Below are 20,797 nucleotides of genomic sequence, written 5' to 3'. Positions count from 1 at the left end.
ATCAACCTAGAGATTATCACACTAAGTGAAGCAAGTCAGAAAAAGACCAATGCCATATGATATCACTTACATGTGGAATCCAAAAAAAAGACACAAATGAACAATATCTATGAAACACAGACAGACAGAGAGAGCAGAACTCTGGCTGTCCAGGGGGAGGGGTGTGGGGGGAGGGAGGAATTGGGAATTTGAAATTGGCAGATGTAAACTATTATATGCAGGATGGATAAACAGCAAGGTCCTACTATACAGCACGGGGAATAATATTCAATATTTGGTGATAAATCATTAATGGAAAAGGATATGAAAAAGAATGTATATAATATAACCAAATCACTTTGCTGTGTAGCAGAAATTAACAGCACTTAAATCAACTACACTGAAACAAATTTTTTTTTTTAAAGGAAAATAAGCAAAAAGTACTCCCAAATAGCCAAGAGACCCCATTCCATTCCACACAATAAGGTCCATGCATTTTTCTCTCGTAAAAGCTCCTAAAGCTCTCGGGCAGTCTGGGTCCTTATTTGAAAGTGGGCAGCACCAGGACTCCATCCTGCCGTAGCCCCTCCCTGCGACACAGCCTCAGGGAAGCTCCCTGGTCTTGCTGGGACACAGTTACTCATTTCTGAAACAGAGAAACACCACCATCGCCAGAATGGGCACACCCTCAGGGTGAGGGAGGGGAGGAAGAGCTGGGCCTAAGAGATGCCTGGCACACAATGCATGCGCAGCTCAGCGCAAACACAGCCCCACGGGGAAGAATGGCACCGATTCTCTCACTCCCCAGGGGGGCGAGGAGTTAGGAGACCCGCACCACACTCACTGCTCAGGCCCAGGGAACCCACCCTGGGCATCGCGGACACCAGATCTGGGTCTGGTAACAGCTTCCTGGAGGACCTGCTCTGCGGCTACAGACCACATGCTCGTCTTCAAAAAATTGTCAGAAAAGAAGAGAGTTAAGCCTATAACGTTCACTGGCCCCTGAGCTCCCGGCAGGGAGGTCGGAGGTGGGGTGGGGAGGATCTCTGATTGGGCTTGTCACCACGGAACAGGAGTTCAGATTCTTCAGGGTCTGTGAACTGAGTCTCAATGTTTTACAGAATGAAAGACAAAGAGAAGGAAAGAAAGTGAGAAGAAAGAGAGAAAAAAGAGCTCAGTTCTATGGAAAACCTTCCCCAAAGCATCAACACCCTCCAACCACGAAGGAGAGAGGCTGGGCACACTCCTGTCCACCTGGATGCGAGGTGCCATCTGGGCTCAGCACCCTCTGCATGGGGTGGGGGTGGGGAGACACATGTAAGTATTGGCAAAGGAACTGATTACAACCAGAGGATCCCATGGGCAAGCTACAGATAGCAGACCCAAAGGGAAACAGATGTCTAGGCCCCACATGAGAGGAAGGGCGAGATGGCATCTCAGTGGACCCCAGCCAGCTCAGCCACGGACATCCTGACCTTCAGCTTTCTGCCCCCAGCACGAGTCAGAGTGGGGACTGTCTTCCCTGCCAAGCTCAGAGTTGGGCTACCTTTTAAGGACAAACCCGGACCCCCATTCTGTTGTCCAAAGGGAAAAAGGTGCAAGATAGGGGAAAGTCTTCAGTAAGAAAGCTTGCCTTCAAGAAGATCCAACCCAGGCAAGACAGATGGATGATGGGCTGGAAAACAGAGGAGCACCATCTCTACCTGCCAATGGCAGACAGAGGAAGACACAAGGAGAACGTTCCAGAAACACGTTTCCTGCACCCAGAACGATGGCATCACCCTGAGCTCTGGACTGGAGCCACTCCAAGTGAGGGAAGGGCCTCTCTGACACCCAGGCCCAAAGGACAGGGCTGGGGAGTAGCGAAGAGACCCGAAGAATCTGGGAAGAAATTAAAATCGAGGCATGAACTCCTGTTTACCAAACACCTGCTGCGTGCTGAGCCCAATGTCTGGCCCTGGGGCTGGGGATCAGGTTATGTCCTGTCTACCCCCAAGAGCAGACAGCTCTGCTCCACCGCCCTGCCCCTCAAGAACCAAAGGCAGCAGCAGGAGGGAGGGTCTTTACAAAGATCCCTGTTCTGACTGCTCTGCACCCCAAAATGATGGCCTCTCCCCAGGCTGCTCAAATTTCTGTTTCTTTCCCTTCGGCTGTGAACACAACATCTGGGTTTGAGATCAAGGGTGATTTGCTGGCTGATGAATTCACCGCCAGATGTTGGCTACTGGAATGCACAACCGTGGACTTAATTCAAAGCACACGCGACCGCAGAGCACCCGGCCCCACCCCTGGGCTGTGGACACCACACGACGTCACTTCCCCCACTAGGAGCCTGCAAAAACAATCCTTAGTCCGCCCAGCCAGATATGGGATGGAAAAGAACGGAGTGGATGGAAAGTCAAGGTTGCGGACGACCATCCAAGGAACACAGGCGACGTTCAGACTTGGAGAGATGACGACAGCCCAGGCAAAACCAACGGAGGCCAGACTGTGCCACTGCCCTGGGTGGGGAGCCGGGGAGGGGACACGGAGAGGACGGGCAGGAAATCTTGGGTGTCCCCAGCACATGGTGTGGCCAGAAGAACAGCACACTTGACCGGCCCATGTTGATTCAAGTCTCTCCCACTGACATGAATCCTCCAGTGTCTGCGGACCTTATCGGGGAAGCAATGGAGGCTAAGAATAAGCCAAGGACATAGTCTGTGGGGAAGCCAGACCCCCCCAAGGAGAACTGCCTTTCTGAAATTCATTTATTTCACACTGAAATAAACTGAATTATCTTGTCTTGCCACGGGCCCAAATGCTCTCTGGAGGCACCCCATATGCTACATATATATACTATAGGACCTTTCCCAGTGAGGCCACTCTGCCAGCATGGGCTCCCGACCCCAGAGCACGGTAAGCCCCTGGATGTCAGGACTCTGACTTGTAAATGTTCACAGCCTTGCCCCAACACACTCAACATCCCTGAATCCCAAGCGCCCAGTGCCAGCCCTTGCACAGCTTCCAGCTTAATAAAAAAATCACGGGTCTGCCTGGAAGAGTTGTGGGCATCTCCAGGATTCGGAAAAACATCCATCTAAATACAAGGTCAAAATCCGGCCTGAACCATCTGAACCTTACGTGTGTACTGACTCAAGCTGACAAGGGTGGCTCAGGGTCTACAGAAGCCACCAGTCCTCTCCCAGGCCAGCGCACCTACCGCAGCCTCTGCTTGGACCTGGGAGGGTTGCCCAGGGAGATGGCATTAACCAGGACCCCACTGCCTTGCTCTTCAATCTTGCTCACAGTCACATGGAAAATGCCCAGTGGTCCCCCTGGTGAGGGACACACGGCCTGAGAGTCACCTACTGCAGGGGAGGGGTCAGGGGACTTTGGCCAGCACATCAGCCAAAGACCCTACTGGCCCCAGTCAAGAGTGGATGGGGGGCCGCTCTGTTGCTGTGCCTGGAATGGGAGCCCTGGTTTGCAAACAGAACGGTCGCCTGGTCCATCTGCTTGTCTCTGGGAAGAATTACGCACCAACCGTTTCAGAACAGTTCAGATAGAAACAATTTTGCTCCAGACAGGACCTTGTTCAGTTACTAAGTCATGTCTGACTCTTTGCAACCCTGTGAACTGCAGCACGCCGGGCTTCCCTGTCCTTCACGACCTCCCTGAGTTTGCTCAGACTCATGTCCATTGAATCGTGATGCCATTCAACCATCTCATCCTCTGTTGCCCCCTTTTCCTCCTGCCCTCAATCCTTCTCATCATTAGGGTCTTTTCCAATGAGTCAACTCTTAGCATCAGGTGGTCAAAGTACTGGAGCTTCAGCATCAGTCCTTCCTAGCCCCCACTCATTTCAGGCTGGGCTCCAGACCCCCACTCTCCAGCTGTGCTCTGCTCCACTGGGGTACTTGGGAGGGGGCTGGAGGATTCCACACTTTTGTCTACACTCACTGGAGAATGGGCACCTCGAGTGTAGACATCTATACCCTCAAATCACAGAGCCACCGAAGTCTTTGCTTAATCCCTGCAGTGACATCCTGGGGCTGCCACTTTAGCTGACGGTCTCCTGTCCCTTTTGGGTGAACACAGTGACACTGTAGGCTGGTTGACCTGGCTGAGGCCCCTTAACCTTTGATTGATGAACGTGTTCCAAGTCTCAGGGGGATGTGAACGGGGGCACCTCTATCCTAGCTGCCACTAACCTTTGAGGCTAGAGTCAGGAGAGCGAGGGGCACCCTCTTCCTGCATCTACCATCCCAGACACACAGTTGGCTGCTCTGCCCTCTGAAGCTGTAATGGAATGATTATATTTTTTCAGAGCTGTGGCCTGGTATTACTGAAAGAGTTCTAACTGCTTGCATGTAACTAAATCATCTCAGGGGGCCGTGGGGTGTGTGGTAAAGACGCTGTGAGCCTTGGGAATGGGGTTGCATCTGCTTGTTTAGTGGGGGCAGGGGAGACAAACTTCTCTGGCTGGAGTGGCAATGGGGGGAGGGTAGATGGTGACTTAAGAGACAGGGTCATGCTCACAGGGACTGCAGACTGCTCTGATGCCCCACGTTTCAGGGCCACGCCCCTCCCTACTAAACAGCACATGGAAACAGGGTGTGGCTGCGGGTCCTGGGAGATGTCACAGGAATGCATGACGTCAGCGCTGGCCTGGTGCCTGGAAATCCCTGGGAGCATCCAGCCCCACCTCCCCTCCAGCCTCACTGTGCACCCAGCCCTCACCTTCCCAGATGTCCCTTGGTGGACACAGCCCTGGGAGCTCTCCCCGGGTACTCAGCTCTGCCTTCCCTGGCCTCAAGGCTGGGCCCCTTTCAGTCCGGCTGGGGGAGACCTCAAAGTTCGCTGCTTTCAGGGAAATGAAGTAATCAGAAACAGCCCTGAGATGCTGCAGGCAACTGAGGGTTTCATCTGTCCCTGCAGCAGCTGTGAGAGACTGCACCCTGCCCCCACCACCAGGTCCCCCAAAGCTTCCCAGACCTCCCCAACTCCAGGAGCCAACAGATGTCCAGGGCAGAGCAGGGCTGGGCTCTCTAGGGTGAGGTCAAGACTTGGCCAGCATGACTCAGGCCAAGGTCAAAAACTCCTGGAATGATAACTGCTCATCGCAGATGTGTTTATTCGGGAATCGAGGGTGGGGCAGGGACGGTGCAGACAGACAACAGGAAATAGCACCACAGCCCCAGCCCTGGTCCACGCTGCTTGAGAGCCTGCTACCTGAGGATCTGCCAGGCCCGCCCTTGTTGCTCAAGATTCTAGCACACACACGTGAGCGGCTGTCCACTGGATGCCCCGTCTCCATGGAGACCAGCTTGCCCATCTCCATTTTCTGTTCGTTTGCTTTGGCTCCCCTGGGAAGCAGGAGAGAAGCAACTCTAGGAGAGCCTTGCCATGCAGACACACGCTGCAGGCCTCACTGCCCCACTTCAAGCTGCCCTCCTGACCGCCCCGCCCCCCCCCCCCCCCCCCAGGACCCGGATAGAACCGCGACTCAAGCCCCACCACCCTTCCTCCTTTCTCGCTGTCGGCCCAGTGGGATCTCACGCCAGAGGCCTTGATCACGGTCTCCTAAGCCTTGGGCTCGGGGCCCTTCCCATTCACGTGCTGCTGAATCACTTGAAAAAAATGCATCCCGCTCCTGGGAGGATTTGCTGAGAACAGTGCGGCTTTGTGGAGGGAACTGCTGCTCTGCACTTTCTCCGCCAAGACCCTGAGGAGGAGCCAAGCTCAGCCCTGCAAACCCAAGCCTGGAGCCCGGAGCGGGGGCAGGAGCAGGACTGGGCGGGGCAGGGGGCAGTGGGAGGCTGGGAGAGACGCTGGGAGGACTCCGGGCTACCCCGCCTTGCCTTCATCCCTCCCCGCCCGCAGGCTGAGGAAGGGGCCGGATGGACAGCAGAGAAGCAAGGGGCAGCAGACAAAGGTCGCATCCTCACTGGTGGGCCGGGACCTTGGGCAGGTCTCACTTTAGGGTGTGAACACACACAGAGGGCCGGTGGCTCAGGCCCCATCCGCGTGGACACTGCTGCAGCGGCGGCCCTGGCGTGGGATGCTGAAGCACGTGGTCTGTGGGCTGACCCTGACGCACCACACTGCTCAGGAGCCAGGGGCAGGGAAGGGAAGGCGGGAATCCCAGGACCACACCTCCAGCTGCCACTGTGGAGGGATTCTGGGTGAGCGGGCTGGGAGGTCATGCGCCCACTCCTCAGCTAGTCCTCGTGAGCTTAGCTCACCTGCCCCTTGGAGTGGGTGGTGTGTGGGTGGTGTGTGGGGTGCAATCCACCCCCCCACCTCGTCTCCAGGCCGGGATGAGGGTAGGCTACGCTCTGCCATCGACTCTCCATCCTGTTACAGAGCAAATAGCGTGGAGGCAAGAAGTGGCCGCTCCTTATGGCCTCCTTCGGCTCACCGGAAGAGGCACCCCTGCCCCACGCCTCAATTTTAAAAACCTATCTTCCCGTCATTTTACATTTCTGAGTTTCTGGATGTTCTCGTGCACGCTGCAACCCAGCACCTGGCTGGATGGGGGAGGGGACAGGCACGAGGACCCCCAGGGCAGCACCCACGGAATGCGGGGACACATCCAAAACCAAGGGTGCCCCCCTGGCCCCACCAGGGCAGGACCTGTCCCGCCATCTCGGCTGAACTGCTGTCCCTTGTCCCGCTTCTTATCCGTCACTGCCGGCTCACATGTGCCCGTGGAGAGTGGACCTTGTGACAGGTACCACAGATGCTGCCTGCCCCGTGCAGATTGCTTGGGCAAACGGGCGGGGGGGACGGGGCTGTCCACCAGCCCATCGGCCATGGAGGCCTTCCCCAGGGGCCACCATCTGGCTGCAAGGACGTGACCTGATGACCCAGAGAGAAACAGGAACAAGGAAGCTGCCCCAAGTGTGGGGATGGAAGCACACAACCAGGGGAACGTTCTAGAAGATGCAATTTCAGAGAGGAAGAGCCCATGGGGGAAGGAGGGAGGACCCCCTAGGAGGAGCCACCATGTCGGGGTCCCCACTGCTCTCTGGAAGGACTGGGTGGAAACTGTCCTGGGGGCGCTGCCCCAGGGTCCTTGGCACCTGCATCCGGTCGCATCAAAGTGACCAACAAGGAGTGAAGGCGGTGTCTTCGCAGACGCCACAGTGGGCCCCTGGGACACCACTGAGATCAAAGTGACCGGTGACGCCTCTGCTGGGAACCACTGGAGGGTCACCTGTTTGGGGGGAGGTGGTCCTGGAGGGCTGTTCTGTTGCTCACATTGCTGGTCCGGGCAAGAGGGTGCTCTAGACCACCCCGCTTCGGTCTTCCGCAGGTCAGGCGGAGAAGGGCAAGGTGTCTCATACAGCTGCTGGGGGACAGTGTGGGAGGGACCGTCCGGGCAGAGATGAGTCACCCTCCACCATGTCTCACTGCCCTTCCCCGACACCTACTTTTAGCTCAAGTGTGGCCAAGAGGGGACGATTCCTCACCTAGAACACACGAGGCGCAAACACGACCTTTGAAAGTGGAAACAAAAATAACGCACTCAAAGGCAGGCTTGCCCCTTCATCAGACTGTGGCTTCCAGGCCGAGTCAGGAGAACACCATTACTCAGTGTTTGGGTCCCATCGTGGCCACGGCTTTAAACCCGGTGACCCCAGGGTGTCCCCTCCACCCTCAGACCGAGGCAATCCCATGGCGACAGACGGAGTTCTGGCTGAGCACCTGCTGAAGGCCTGTGCCCCTCCCTGGAGGGAATACTCATTTGGCCCAGGAGTGACAAAGGTCTCCCAGCCCCAGGACTTTTGTTTTTATTCACGCTGGACTCAGACCACACTGAGCGGCTCTGCAGCCCTGACCCATGACTTTGCAGAAGCAGATCAGAGAAATGGGGCTGGGATCAAACATTTTCTCTACCTCAAATGGGAAAGCCACAGACAACAGAGACCCACATGCTGGAGACATGAGATGGTGGGAGGATCCTCACTCAAAACTATTGATTTTAAAACAAAACCAAAAAAAACACAAAAACCCACCAAACACCTTGCTGGATGCCATTACTGCTCCATACAAACGGGCACGTTCAGGGGCTGGGGGCTGGATGCTCAGAGACACGCATCCAGCCACTCACCCTGCCTCTCTGAGTATTCTTCCATCGCCATCTAAGTCTCTGTGGTCACTTGTTACCTGTATCCTCCACCAGAATGTAATGTTTCCGTGTGCGTGTTGTTCACTGTTCACCTCCAGGCTTGTGAGGCAGTGTCTGCCAGTCAATATTTGCACAGGAAAAAATGGTGCAAGGTCAGGCCAACATTTTCCAGAGGCAAAAAAGAGGTGAAAATGGGAAGGAAAGGAGGAAGGAGACCTTTCCCACACCTCCGTCCCAGCTGGGGTGGCCACACATCCCCAAAGCACTTTCTGATGCCAGGCCTTTTGACCCCCGTGCATCAGGGATGTTATTCTCATTTCGGGAACTGGCCCAAAACAGGCAGCGGTGGGAAGGAGGCTCAGAGGCTCCCACGATAACGGGACGCAGCAGCAAACCTGACACCTGCCTGTGAGATGGACGAACTCACTACGCTGGGTCCAAAAGAGCTTCCAAAAGACCACATGTGCTGTAACATCCTTTTTATAGGGGTCAAGCCTAAGTAAAGCTGAACAATACAGGGTGTGTTCTGGTGTGTGAAGTGGGGACAACTCCCAAGTTCTGCGGATACACAGTACAGCTAAGGAGGAACAGCATACAGAAGAGGGAAGGGGCACACAGATAAAGCTGGTTTTCGGCAAATATTTCAGATCTCAGATTTGAATGGTGGGCTCATAGGTGATGATTATACCGTCTACATGTGGGCAGGCTGGGGTCCCAACAGACCCTGCCTTCACTCCCTGTTGGTCACTACAGCTAGGCTCTGGTGCAAAACTACGTAAGATTAAAAAGGCCATTGATGGCCCAGTGATGCCCACATACCATGACTGAAGAGGGGCTCCTACTCAGGACAGCTGAGGTTCCTGGAAGGGAGGGAGGGAGGCCCATCTCCTTGATATGCTAAGCCCAGGGGTCAGCTAATGCTGGCTTGAGGGCCAAAGCCTGCCTACCCCTTATTTTTGTAAATCAAGTCTTATTGGAACTCGGTCACACCCATTCATGTAGTCTATGGCTGCCTTCCAGGCATTGAGTAGTTGCCACAGAGACGATATGGCCAGTGAAGCTTAGAATGCTACTCTCAGCTCCTTGCAGAAAAGGTTTGTCCACTCCATTCCAATCCTTAAGTATGCAACTGGTAGATAAAGCCCCATCCAGTGTAGGGTCTCTGTGGCTACTGAGGCTTCTGGGTCAGGAGTACAGCTGGGAAAAAGGCAACCGATCAGACACCCTATTCCCCGCCGCCTCCCTCCCCCACCACTGCCAGCCCCAAAGGAGTCTGTAGGGCTGTGTCACTGAGAAGCATTTCCCCTTTCTTTTCTCCTCTTTCCTCTTTCTTCCTCTTGCTCCCACCCCCCTCTCTCCCTCTCTGCCACTTTCTAATAGTAAATTTACAAGAATGTTACCAAGTGATGTCCTATGAAACGACGTTGCTTTGAAAAGACGGAAAGATTTTCGTTAGACCTCTCCGTGAACGTCTCAGCCACTGGCTAAGCAACCAATGATGTATCTTTTGAAATTGCGCCCGTCTGACCTTGGATGCCCCTCAAAGTCCAGTGTTTATTCGACTAAAACATCTGAAGCGCTTAAATGTACCTGGCACTTCCATCTGCGCTCGCGGTACATGAAAACAGCCTCAGCTCCAGGACACACCTCTGGGCTAACGCTGGCCAGACCCACATACCGCGCCCTACACGGGTTCTTATTTTCGTGCTAAGGATTCTTTCCGAATAGGACTTAGTTTTTAAAGGCAAGATTGGGAGTAAGTAGGATTTCTGCAGAGGAACTCGGGCCAAAAGCACAGGAGGATGACTGATGGCCCATTTTAAAGAGGCTACGGGTTTCTGAGCAGATGACGCAAATACAATCGCACAGGCTTGGGTACTACCAGTTCCGGCAGAACGCCCAGTTATCAGCGATGTATTTACCATGGGTGGGACTCTCACTTTTAACATATTTTCTGAAACTCCAGCAAGCGTTTCCTGGCTTCTTTAAGAAACTGCTTGTGCAACTTGTTTTGCTCTAGAATCTGCTGTTGAATGTCACGGATCATCTGACTGTGCCTGTCATCGTCGACGATGGCAGCCGAGGGGGAAGTGGGGCTGCGGTCATACCCGCCTTCCTTCTCTGGGTCTGGAGGGGAGTCAGGCTTCGGATGAACCAGACGAGCTTGCCTCTGTCCCCTCCTGCCATCTTTCAGCTCCGTCTGGAGGTCGGCCTCCAAGCTCACCTTGTGGTGTTCGATCTGCTCGAGCAGGTCCAGCTGCTTTATGCTTCTTTGCTCCACCTGCATCTTCTGCTTCTGCATTGCTGCCATCAAGCCAACCCTGTCTGCCTGTTCTTGCGGGTGAAGCTGAAGGGAGCCCTGCACCAGCGCATCCAGTTGGGCCGGTTCCCATCCGGATCCAGGGCTGCAGAAGAGCCAGTCCTTTTCATCCAGAGAGGTTCCTGCTCCAGGAGACCAAAGTGTACTGTCGCTCTTAACCACGCCCTTGGCCATCCTATGGTATTTCTGGTTCTCGAGCTTGCTTAGAAACTTTTGCAAGCTGGTTCTGGACGGCGTCAGGTGGGCTTCCATCCCCACTGGATTCGTGGGCTCCCCGGCAGACACCACATGAATCTCTGCATCTCCTTCCACCTTCTCTCTCTGGCTCTCCCTTCTCCGTGCTTGCGTCTCCTCCTTGAAGTTCTGGTCTTCCCCAGGGCTCTGCTCCACCCCGGGCTTGAGATCCAGCTGCGAGGTCAGGTGTTTTTTCAGCTTCCTGTTGGTATCAAACAACTCTTCGAAGGCAAATTCCAGCTCTCTCTGCCACTTGCTCTTGTTCCCGAGCTTCGCGGGCGGCGAGGCCCCCCTTCTGTGGGTCGAGCCGACTGGACACAGCTGTTCCAGGTGGTCGGCTTTGCCTTCGGGGCTCTGATCCAGACAGTTGTTTTTCGGGCCTTGACGACGAGCTGGCCGCTTCCCCAGCTGCCTCCTGCCCTCCCTGGCTGCGTCACTCTCCTGTTCCTCCAGGCGCTTGATCCCCTCCGGGGCAGCCAAGAGCTTCTCCACATTTGTCCCATGACGGCAGCCCCCGCCGGTCTTCGTGGAAGGCGCTCGTTTTCCTTTGCTCCTCTCCGGGGGGCTCAGGGAAGGGGGACATGGGCCCGTGGCTCTGGAGGCCCCCTGCCTCTCTCGGTCCACTGCTCTCCTCCGGGACGTGGCGCACCAGGGTTGCCGTCGGGCCAGCTCCTCCCTGCGTCCCTTCTCCTCCCGCGCGGCCACTCTGTGCTTCCCCTTGGCCCTGGGCAACCTGGCTGCTCCCCGCTGGGCCGAGCCCTCTGAGTCAGGTTCATGGTCCTCAGCCCGTTCGCCCCCCGAGCCCAACAGATGCGCTAAGTACAGCCGCCCCAGGCCTCGAATTTGCTGGTCCAGGGCCTCCGGCCACTCTGCCTTCAGCTCCTCGACCAAGCGCTGGAGCAGCTGTGTCTTCCGCTGCTGGGGGTCCTTCTGTCTTCTCTGCGGGGCCAGGGCTCCCTTCTCTCGGACCTGGAGCAATCTGTCCGAAAGGTTCTGCCTCGAGAACCAGGCTTCCTTGTCGGGACTGGGGCTCTGTCGAGCAGCTCTCTCCGAGCTTCTTCGCATGTCAGGGACTTGTACAGACACAGCTTTGGAGAGAAGGTGGTAGGAACCGAGAGAGCGGAGGTTCAAGGGCACCAGGGGCCGAGAGGCCACAGCTGCCACGGCTGTTCTGGGTCAAGCCCACCCGGAAGAAGGATGCACAGAGCTGCCCTGAGTGTTCCAAGGAAAGCGAGACCCTGGAGACAAGGCAAAGGGGGGACTCTGAGTGTGGCGGGCTGGGGGTGCCTAGGGGAGGTGACCCGTCCCTTCAGACTGTCCTCCAGACCCCCACCCGCAAGGGCCCGTTCTCAGCTCCCGATTTCTGTCTCACAAGCCTCCACACAAGACCTGCAGGGCAGCTATTCTCAGCAGAGGGTGGTTTTGCTTCAGAGGGGCACGTGTGGCCATTTCTGGAGACAGTTTTGGTTGCCACACCTGGAGGAGCGGGCAGTGCTACAGGCATCTAGTGGGTGGATGCAGGGCTGCTATGAAACAGCCTGTGATGCACAGGACGGCGGCCCTGCGACTAGCAGGGACCTGGCCCTCAATGTCCACAGTGCTGAGGTTAAGACCCCACCTTAGGAGACGAGTTAGGGCTCGGGTCAGGGGGGTGTGTGCAAATGCCTGGCCCTCTGGAGGGAGCTACTTATAAATGAAAGGAGGAAGGAGTGTAGGAGGAACACACCCCGGCAAGAAAGGTGTGTGCGTGTGTGCGCGTGGGTGGGGGGAGGTGCACAGATGACTGCGGATCGAATGTTTGTACTAAAATTCAGTGCAAACAGAGGTTAAGCTGGTGGTATCTCTTTTTTCACATCTCTTTGGCATCAGGCAGGGACACGTGCTCCACCAGACCTTCCTAAAGAAGGACCTGCATTTATACCAGAAAAAAAGAGTATGGAGCCTGTGGCCACTCACAGCTGGTGTCCAAAAACGCCATTATTTGTGGGCTACATGAGCCGCCTCCTGGACGGCGGAGCCCACTTCAGCTGTGTAGGATTCCCTTCCCTTCTTTCATCTTAGGGTATGAGGGGTGGAGTCAGGCTGAGCAAATTTTAGCTCAAAGTAATGGTGGTCCCCAGAAATCCCACTGCATCAATTGGAACAACTAATGTGAACTGTGCGGGCTGCCCTCCACTTGTCTTTTTTCCAGTAACCCTGGAGGTAAGGAGTTATCGAGGGTGCAAGGGTGAATGAACCTGTGCACCCCTGGTTCACAGGTGGGGAAACTGAGGCAGGGAGCAACTGAGAAACTTGACCCAGATCACACAGCTGGCAAGTGGCAGCTGCTGCTCAGGTAGACATCTTGTCTTTGACCAATGGTCACATAGCCACCAGCTTTTGGTAACTGTGATCATGCAGTTAGACATGTGGAAACCTGGTTAATACCATATTCTACCAGTCTGCCAACCCCCATGATGAGCAAGAGGAGAGAGAAAGAGAAAGCTAGGGCGTTAAACACAATGGTTGATATTTTCAACCAAAGTGACACGGGTATCCACATACAAAAAAGATTAATTTAGACCCTGTCTTACCATATACAAAATTGTATATCATATACAAAAATTAATGCAAATGGATCATAGACCTTAATGTAAAGTCTAAAGCTACAATTAGAAGAAAGCAGAAGTGTAATTTCCTGACCTCAGACTAGGCACACATTCTTAGATACAACTCCAAGAGCAAAAACAATATAAGAAATTGATAAGTTTGGCATCATCAGTATTAAAAACCTTTGCACTTCAAAAGACATTGTTAATAGGTATAAACATAAGACACGGACTGGAAGGAAATACCTGCAAATCACACACTCAACAAAAGACCTGAATCAGTTGGTATAAACTACTCGTACGACCCAGTAAGAAGACAACAAACAATCCATTTAAAAATGGGCAAAAGGCTGAAATATACACATCACCAAAGAAGGTTTATGTATGGCTGATAAAAGCCCATAACAAGATGGTCAACATCAACCCTCATCAGGGAAATGCCAAATGAAGATACCACTTCACACCCACTAGGATGGCTACAATGAAAGAGACAGGCAATGACAAATGTTGGCGAGGGCCTGGGGACATCGGAACCCTCACAGGCTTCTGGTTCCTGGTGGGGATGCAAAATGCTGCAGCTGTTCTGAAAAAGTTTCGCAGTGTTATACAAAGGTAAATGTATGGGACTTCCCTGATGGTCCAGTGGTTAAGAATCTGCCTGCCAATGCAGGCGACACTGGTTTGATCCCTGGTCCAGGAAGATTCCACATGCCTCGGGGTAAACTAAGCCCACGTGCCACAACTGAGAAGCCCCTGCAGTAAGAAGTCCAAGCACTGCAACTGGAGGGTAGCCCCTGCTCACTGCAACTAGAGAAAGCCCATGCCAAGCAATGAAGACCCAGTGCAGCCGTAAGTAAAAGGTAAAAGTAGATCTACCTAAGTACATGCCCAAGGAAAAGGAAATCATGTCCCTACACGAAGAAGGGGAAGCACAGAAACTGAGTAACTGTCCCAGCTCACAGGGACGAGCTGGGTTTGAATCTGAGTCCCAAACATCAGAGACAGCTTTTCCTACCCTTAGGAATGGCCACAGGCTTCCCTGGTGGCTCAGATGGCAAAGAATCCGCCTGCAATGAGGGAGCCCTTGGTTTGATCCCTGGCTTGGGAAGATCCCCTGGAGGAGGGCATGGTAACCCACCCAGTATTCTTGTCTGGAGAATCTCCATGGACAGAGGAGCCTCTCCAGCTACAGTCCATGGGGCTGCAAAGAGTCAGACATGACCGAGTAACTGAGAACAGCACAGGAATGCCCATAGGGGTGTCCAAACAGATGAGGAGAGGGACAGAGCTGTGAAGGTTTCTTTGTCCATCTTGGAAGACAGCTGGAGAGAACAGCGTAAATTGCACTGCTAACGGGTGACGATCAGCATAACCTGGACGAGCGTCTCCCACTCTGGAGGGCCCCCACCCACTCAATCACCCCGTTACAGCCCAAGCCAGGGCGGCTGGGGCAGGCGCCCCAGTGCAGGCCAGTTGATTTTCCTAGAGACATGCAAATGGATGAAAACCTATAACATCTGGATGGTGACCTTGGGGGAAAAAGCCCAGAAATTAGTCAGCTCCCTTGTTCAGGAACTGAAAACCCTAGAGCAACTGGCAGATGCACCTGGCCCTCTGCCCATGTCCCCAGCTCCCTGAGGCCCTCATCTCCAAGCCCTGCCCTGCTCACTGACCAGACCAGAATGCTCTGGGCGTCCAGTTCTCCCTTGGGTCTTCTGCTCCTGCTCCCCCAGAGGGGGACAGGCTGGGCTGTGACCGCCACCCTCAACCCCTCAGGAAGCCACAGCCCCGTCCTTACAGAAGGCCCGCTCAGCACGGCCGCCGTGAGGAACACTGGGCCCATTCTCCTCTCACCCTCTGCCGTCCCTGGTGCGCAGAGCCAGCCCTCGGTGGTCACCTGGGCAGCGGCTCAGATGACTCTTCAGCCAAGGCAGACCCCCTCCCAGGCCACCGGGAAGCACCCAGGCCCACAGCAGCCCTCCTGCCTTCTAACCCCTCAACGGAGCCTCCAAGGCAACCCCAGTCCAACGAGGAGGAATAGTGACCACAAGGGAGGCGGTGAGGCTCTGATGCCAGGTAGGCTGGATCGAAGGGTCTCACCTGAGCCTCCTAACCAGGCTTTTGTCACCTCCCCCATCTCCACGCCACCCCTGCCCTCCTCCCCGGCACTGTGGTTACAGCCACTGTTCTGACTCAGCCAGCTGTGTCCCTTCAGCATCTGCAACCAGCTCCCTGGTCCGCAAAGCAAGTCTCCAAGCAGGATGTGAGGTCACTTGCATCACGGTCGCCCGAGCTACTGGCTAAAATGCAGATTCTGGGGCCCTGCCTCAGACTGATGATCCCACCCCAGCCTCAGTGGGAAGGGGGCCCAGGAATGTGCTCGGTTAACCATCTCCCAGAGTCAGTTGGTCGATCCCTGATCTGCAGGCTTGGGAACATTCTGGCAGTTCATGATCTTGCCCCCTTCTCCGCAGCCAGCCAGGCTCCGAGCCATCCCAAACGCCCCCCACGCAAGTCCAGCGCCTTCACCGTGCTCAATCCCGTCCTTCTTCCTCAAACAGAACCCCTCCTCATGCCACCCGCCCACCTTTCCCAGACCTGGTCTGGTTCCTCCTCCCTGACAAGGTGGCCCCTGATTTCCACAGCAACGAGAAAAATGCTCCGGCTTTTCTCCCAAGGCTCACAGACTCAACGCCCAGGTGACATGGTTTAGCACATTTTCTTTGAAACATTTAAAAATAGAAATAAAAGGGCCCCCAATTAGTGGCATGGCCAGAGAGAACCTTTCCATGTAATTAAAGCTCTTTCACACGTAAAGTTAAACATTTCTCTGTCTCCTGAGTGTACAGAAGAGATATAACTTGACCTTTTTAGAACTCTGGATTACCTTTAGAACTACAATATAGAAAATCCCTCAAGGGCTTTGAAGATATATAGGACCCCTCAAAAAACATTTCTGAATATTCTGAATATTCATTGGAAGGACTGTTACTGAAGCTGAAGCTCCAATACTTTGGTCACCTGATGCAAAGAACTGACTCACTGGAAAAGACCCAGATGCTGGGAAAGATTGAAAGCAAAAGGAGAAGGAGGCAACAGAGTATGAGATAGTTAGATAACATCACTGACTCAATGGACATGAATTTGAGCAAACTCGGGGAGATAGTGGAGGACAGAGGAGCCTGGCAGGCTGTAGTCCATGGGGCTGGATACTACTTGGGAACTGAACAACATCAAAAACCATACATATATGACACAATTCCTCTGAACGAAATAACCCCAGAATATAATTTCAGTCGCCTTTTCACAGCTTCCTCCATAGTTGTAACTTTCTGGGAGGTCTGACGGCGTCTTAGCCCCCTTTTCTCATACAGCTTCTAAACTGCTCTGGACTGACTGGGACTCACACAGAGAACTGTCTTAAAACTGTGTCTAAAGCCAGAAGACTGAACAGAGTCTGGGGCTCTGATGGGCTTTCCATGAGTCAAGTGCACAAGCGTCTGAGTCCAAGTCCATTGTCGCCGAATGGGACATCCCCAGCACACAATAACCCACAAGGAGATGGAACAGCAGCCATGCTGCTGGAATGCAAGGCTTCAGCTCAGATTTTGCACAGGTTTGAACACCTGGTCAGATCTAACAAGGCCAAGTGTCCTGGGAACCCATTGACAACCCACATGTGGGTCTCCACGTCCAACCCTGCATGTGCCAAGTGGGAGACCATAGTTTCTAAAGAAGCAAAGCAGGAAACGAGAGGGTCTGAGCCAGCTAGGAGCTCAGAGTCGGCAGAGACCTGTGGCCACCAAAACAGCCAACGTGATCTTTACCTGTTCTGCTACAAGTGCCAAAGACAAGCAGGATAATGATCCAGCCCAGCCCCGTGAAATAGGTACTTGGAAGAATATCCACGCCATTCCCACCCCACAGGATGTGTGAGGATCCAAACAAAATAGTCCGGAAGTTTCAAAATCAAAAAATAATTACTGAAATGTTTAGGAATTCACCTAACAGAAAATATACAGCAGGGTTTCCCTGGTGGCTCAATGGTGGAGAATCTGCCTGCCAATGCAGGAGACACAGGTTCAATCCCTGGTCTGGGAGGGTCCCACATGCTGCAGAGCAACTGGGCCCACGTGCCACAACTGCTGCGCCTGTGCTCTAGAGCCCCGTAACCTCTACCGAGCCCACGTGCTGCAACTGCTGAAGCCCAAATGCCTAGAGCCTGTGCTCCGCAACAAGAAAGCCACCGCAATGAGAAATCCACGCACCGAGAAGAAGCCTGTGCACTGCAGCTAGAGAAAAGCCCTCAGCAACGAAGACCCAGAACAGCCTAAATAAATAAATAAAACAATATATAAAAAATATATGAATACTAAATAAGAACGACACATTTACTAGATAAGGAGAAAACCTGAGTAAGGGAGAGGCTGTCTCTTCCCAGATAGGGTTCAGAAAGACAGAGAATGCTTACGGATGAGGAGGGCCTCAAAGTTCAGGAGAATGAAAAAAGTAGACAAAAACAGGTCATAGGAAGGAAAGCCCTATGGAACCAAGAATGTTTGGAGGGATGCTTGCAGGTGGTAGAAAAGTCTAGAACAGTATACTCTGGTGGTTCAGAGTATTGAGCAGTTGTGTGACCTAGGGCATGTTTCTTAACCCTAGGCGCCTCAGTGTGTTTGCCTGTAAGATGGGGATGATAACAGCAACATCCATCTGGGCAGATGCTCATCACTATCAGAAACACCCACAAGTTTGGCAAGCTGTTTAGAAAAGAGGGTGGTACTTACTGTGCGTGTCTCCAGATGCCTGGACCAGACCACTGAGAACACATTACAGGGAGGCAGAAATTGGCCAAGATGGAAAGCAGCACTTTCTACAGGGCTGTCTTGAAATCATTGGGCTGACTTGATAGGTAGTGAGACACCCATCACTGGAAACATCCAAGTCAAGCCGGGATAAAACACACATCAGAAACATCTTTAAACTCCATTTCTCTGAGTTCTAGCCTCTAAAAGCACACTTCGTGACACCCCGGGTGCTGCCCAGAGTTTCCGTCTTTTGCTCACTTCCCTGCCCGGAAGTTTCTGTCTTTGCTCACTTCGCAACTCTCCCTCAGTTAAGTGGTGGTTCCTAAAGCCGGCTGGGTGTTAGGCCAGCTGTATCAGAATCACCTGGCAAGGAGATGATCATGGACAGAGACCATGAGTCCTGGCCAGGCCCCACCACAGGTTTCTCCTGGTGTGCTGTTTGTAAACCTGTATGTTTAACCATCTCCCTGATGCACATTCAGGACCAGGACAGTTCTAGAAAGCTGAGATGGCCAGGCAGCCAACCTCTTAGGAGAACAAGCCTCGGTCATTGTGTCTGTTACCTTCCCAACCAGCTTCATTAAGAGAGTCATAAGGCATAGACTCTTCCAAAATTACGGGAGACACCAGGTTAGCTGCGTGGGGGGTTGCTTATGGCTGATCCAGCTAAATGTCACTTGATAATGTCAATCGCTTTCCCTCCAACCTTATGACTGTGGCTACCCCGCCTAGGTCAGGGGTCCCCCATGCCAACAACTGTTCTTGTTGTATAATGACCTATCCCCGCCCCCGGCAAACCACCACATTCATTCCCAACCCTGTCCCACTAGCTTCCACTGTCCATCCTCCCCAGTCGAACTGTAGATGCAGAGCCCCGTGGTGCAAGGACTTTCAGTTAGCCTCTGGACATGTGGCCTGGACATCCTTATTGGCCCACTTCCTAGGGCCCCCTTCAGAGGCTCACCAAACCACTGGCCACAGAGAGAACACCGCCCCCACAATGGATAAGGTGCCGGACCCAAGAACCTCGGCCCTGGGTGGTCTGCATAGGGTTTCTGGGGCCCACTGACCAAAGTTGGCTGGAATCGCAGCTCCCCACCTTCGCCAGCAGCCCAGCACCCGCCCTAGCTGGTGAACTCTGGCAGCCGCTGCCATGGAAACGACAGAGCTGCTGTGCTGTGACATCAGACCAGGGGTGAAGTCAGGGACAGTGATGGGCCAGCCAGAGGGTGAGCATGTGTCAGCACACCGGTTGTGGGTCCACTGATCACAGAAGACTTGGCTTAAACAGCTGGGGCGATGAGCAGCATGCGTGCATGCTAAGTCACTTCTGTTGTGTCTGACTCGTTTTGCAACCCTATATGGAATGTAGCCTGCTGTCCATGGGATTCTCCAGGCAAGAATACTGGAGAGGGTTGCCACTTCCTTCTCCAGGGGATCGTCCCAAACTAGGGATTGAACCCATGTCTATTATGTCTACCTGCACTGGCAGGCGGGTTTTTTGCCAACAGCGCCACCTGGGAAGTGCCCGGTAACGAGCAGAGGGATGGCAATGGGCAGAGGGATGGCAGAGGGGCACCATGAAGATGCCTGTTGAGAGCGCGCTTGCGTGCTTTCGATGTTTAAAGATGGCCTGGCAGGGAGAAAACCCTTCCTGTTCCAGCTTGACAGCATGGTCACAGTGGTCCTCGTCAGGGCGTCTCTCTTCTGAGCTGTGGCACCTCAAGGTCAGGGCTCCCTGACAACGCTGGCCACCCCTCCTCCCACAGGGAGGGTGTCTGGTCCCACTCAGGTTGGGGGCGTTTGCCCCTCCAGGATCCACTGCTGAGCCGAGCTGACTGGAGGTGGGAGGATGGAATGCTGGCCTGGGGCCCCCACTGAGCACCCAAATTAAGAAATCATACAAGTCTGACCTCACGGCTAGGACTAAGGGCACTCACCACAAATATGACAATTGAGAAATTTAGTTTGGAGGACGTGATATTGGTCCCGAGATGTTATGGCAACCGATCTCAGGGTTTGGTTTCTTGACAAAGTCAATAGCAGGAACTTGGAATCTTGGAGGCAGAGCAGATCCAAGGACGAAACTCTTTTGTGTGGGGCTGGAAGGGCTCTGGAGAGGTCATCTGGTCCCTGACCTGGCACGTGGTGGGAGGATTTCTGCCTCTGAACCCCTCAACCACAACCCACCCCACCCACTTTCTGGGTCCCTCTTCCAGGCCCCCTAGATACAAAAATCTTATGTCTATTTCTCCTTCCCCAGAGCATACTCAGCGCCCAGTCTGTTAGCCTCTTCTCAGCAAGGTCATGGATACTCACCTTTAGCATGGGACAAGTTTGGAGTGGGGTCAGGGGGGAGGGCAGATAATACGACTAAAACCTACAGCCTGTGGGGCCTTTGATGGCATTCCAGAATGTCCCAGCACAGCCACCACTGGCATCCTCTTCCAGATGATCCTGCATTGAAGGCATTTCTCCCAAGCCCAGGCTCTCCAGCTTAGTGATTCCGAGAACATGGTTCCCACCCTCTGGATGATCCTGCTCTGCTCAGTGGGCCCTTCTTCATGGGGCCCATCACTGAAAGTGGACCAAACCAGCTTTAAAAGTCTGGGCCCCATCCCACTGTTGCCCACAATCAGACCCATCCTTCAGCAAACTCTTTTAAAAACAACACATGTCATTCAAGTTCAACACAGAAAAATTAGAAAACCATATTTCAGAAGCAAGTCTAATTCCTCCTCCTTTATCTGAA

General features: G+C 53.8%; 2 protein-coding genes across 3 annotated transcripts in view; both read right to left on the bottom strand.

The window, feature by feature from the left end:
• Positions 1 to 20,797, bottom strand: part of TIMP2 (TIMP metallopeptidase inhibitor 2) — a 51,759-nt gene that overhangs the window by 16,871 nt on the left and 14,091 nt on the right.
• On the bottom strand, positions 9,972 to 19,197 carry CEP295NL (CEP295 N-terminal like). Of its 2 annotated transcripts, none has more exons than NM_001105031.2 (3): positions 19,145 to 19,185; positions 18,025 to 18,167; positions 9,972 to 11,887 (listed from the first exon to the last, which is right to left on the bottom strand). In NM_001105031.2, the coding sequence occupies exon 3, from the start codon at positions 11,712 to 11,714 to the stop codon at positions 10,038 to 10,040; it is 1,677 nt and encodes a 558-aa protein (NP_001098501.2). In that variant the 5' UTR covers positions 11,715 to 11,887; positions 18,025 to 18,167; positions 19,145 to 19,185; the 3' UTR covers positions 9,972 to 10,037. The 2 variants fall into 2 exon arrangements, with proteins under 2 accessions (NP_001098501.2, XP_024835268.1); XM_024979500.2 differs by having other exon boundaries at positions 9,975 to 11,887; positions 19,116 to 19,197.

This window comes from Bos taurus, chromosome 19, assembly GCF_002263795.3.
Source record: "Bos taurus isolate L1 Dominette 01449 registration number 42190680 breed Hereford chromosome 19, ARS-UCD2.0, whole genome shotgun sequence".
NCBI classification, from domain to species: Eukaryota; Metazoa; Chordata; class Mammalia; order Artiodactyla; family Bovidae; genus Bos; species Bos taurus.
Note: the sequence above shows the minus strand (reverse complement) of the source record. Positions and strands in the feature narration are given on the sequence as shown.

Coding starts and splice junctions, on each gene's coding strand:
- CEP295NL (XM_024979500.2), bottom strand. CDS start 11,714: ATGCGAAGAAGCTCGGAGAGAGCTGCTCGACAGAGCCCCAGTCCCGAC.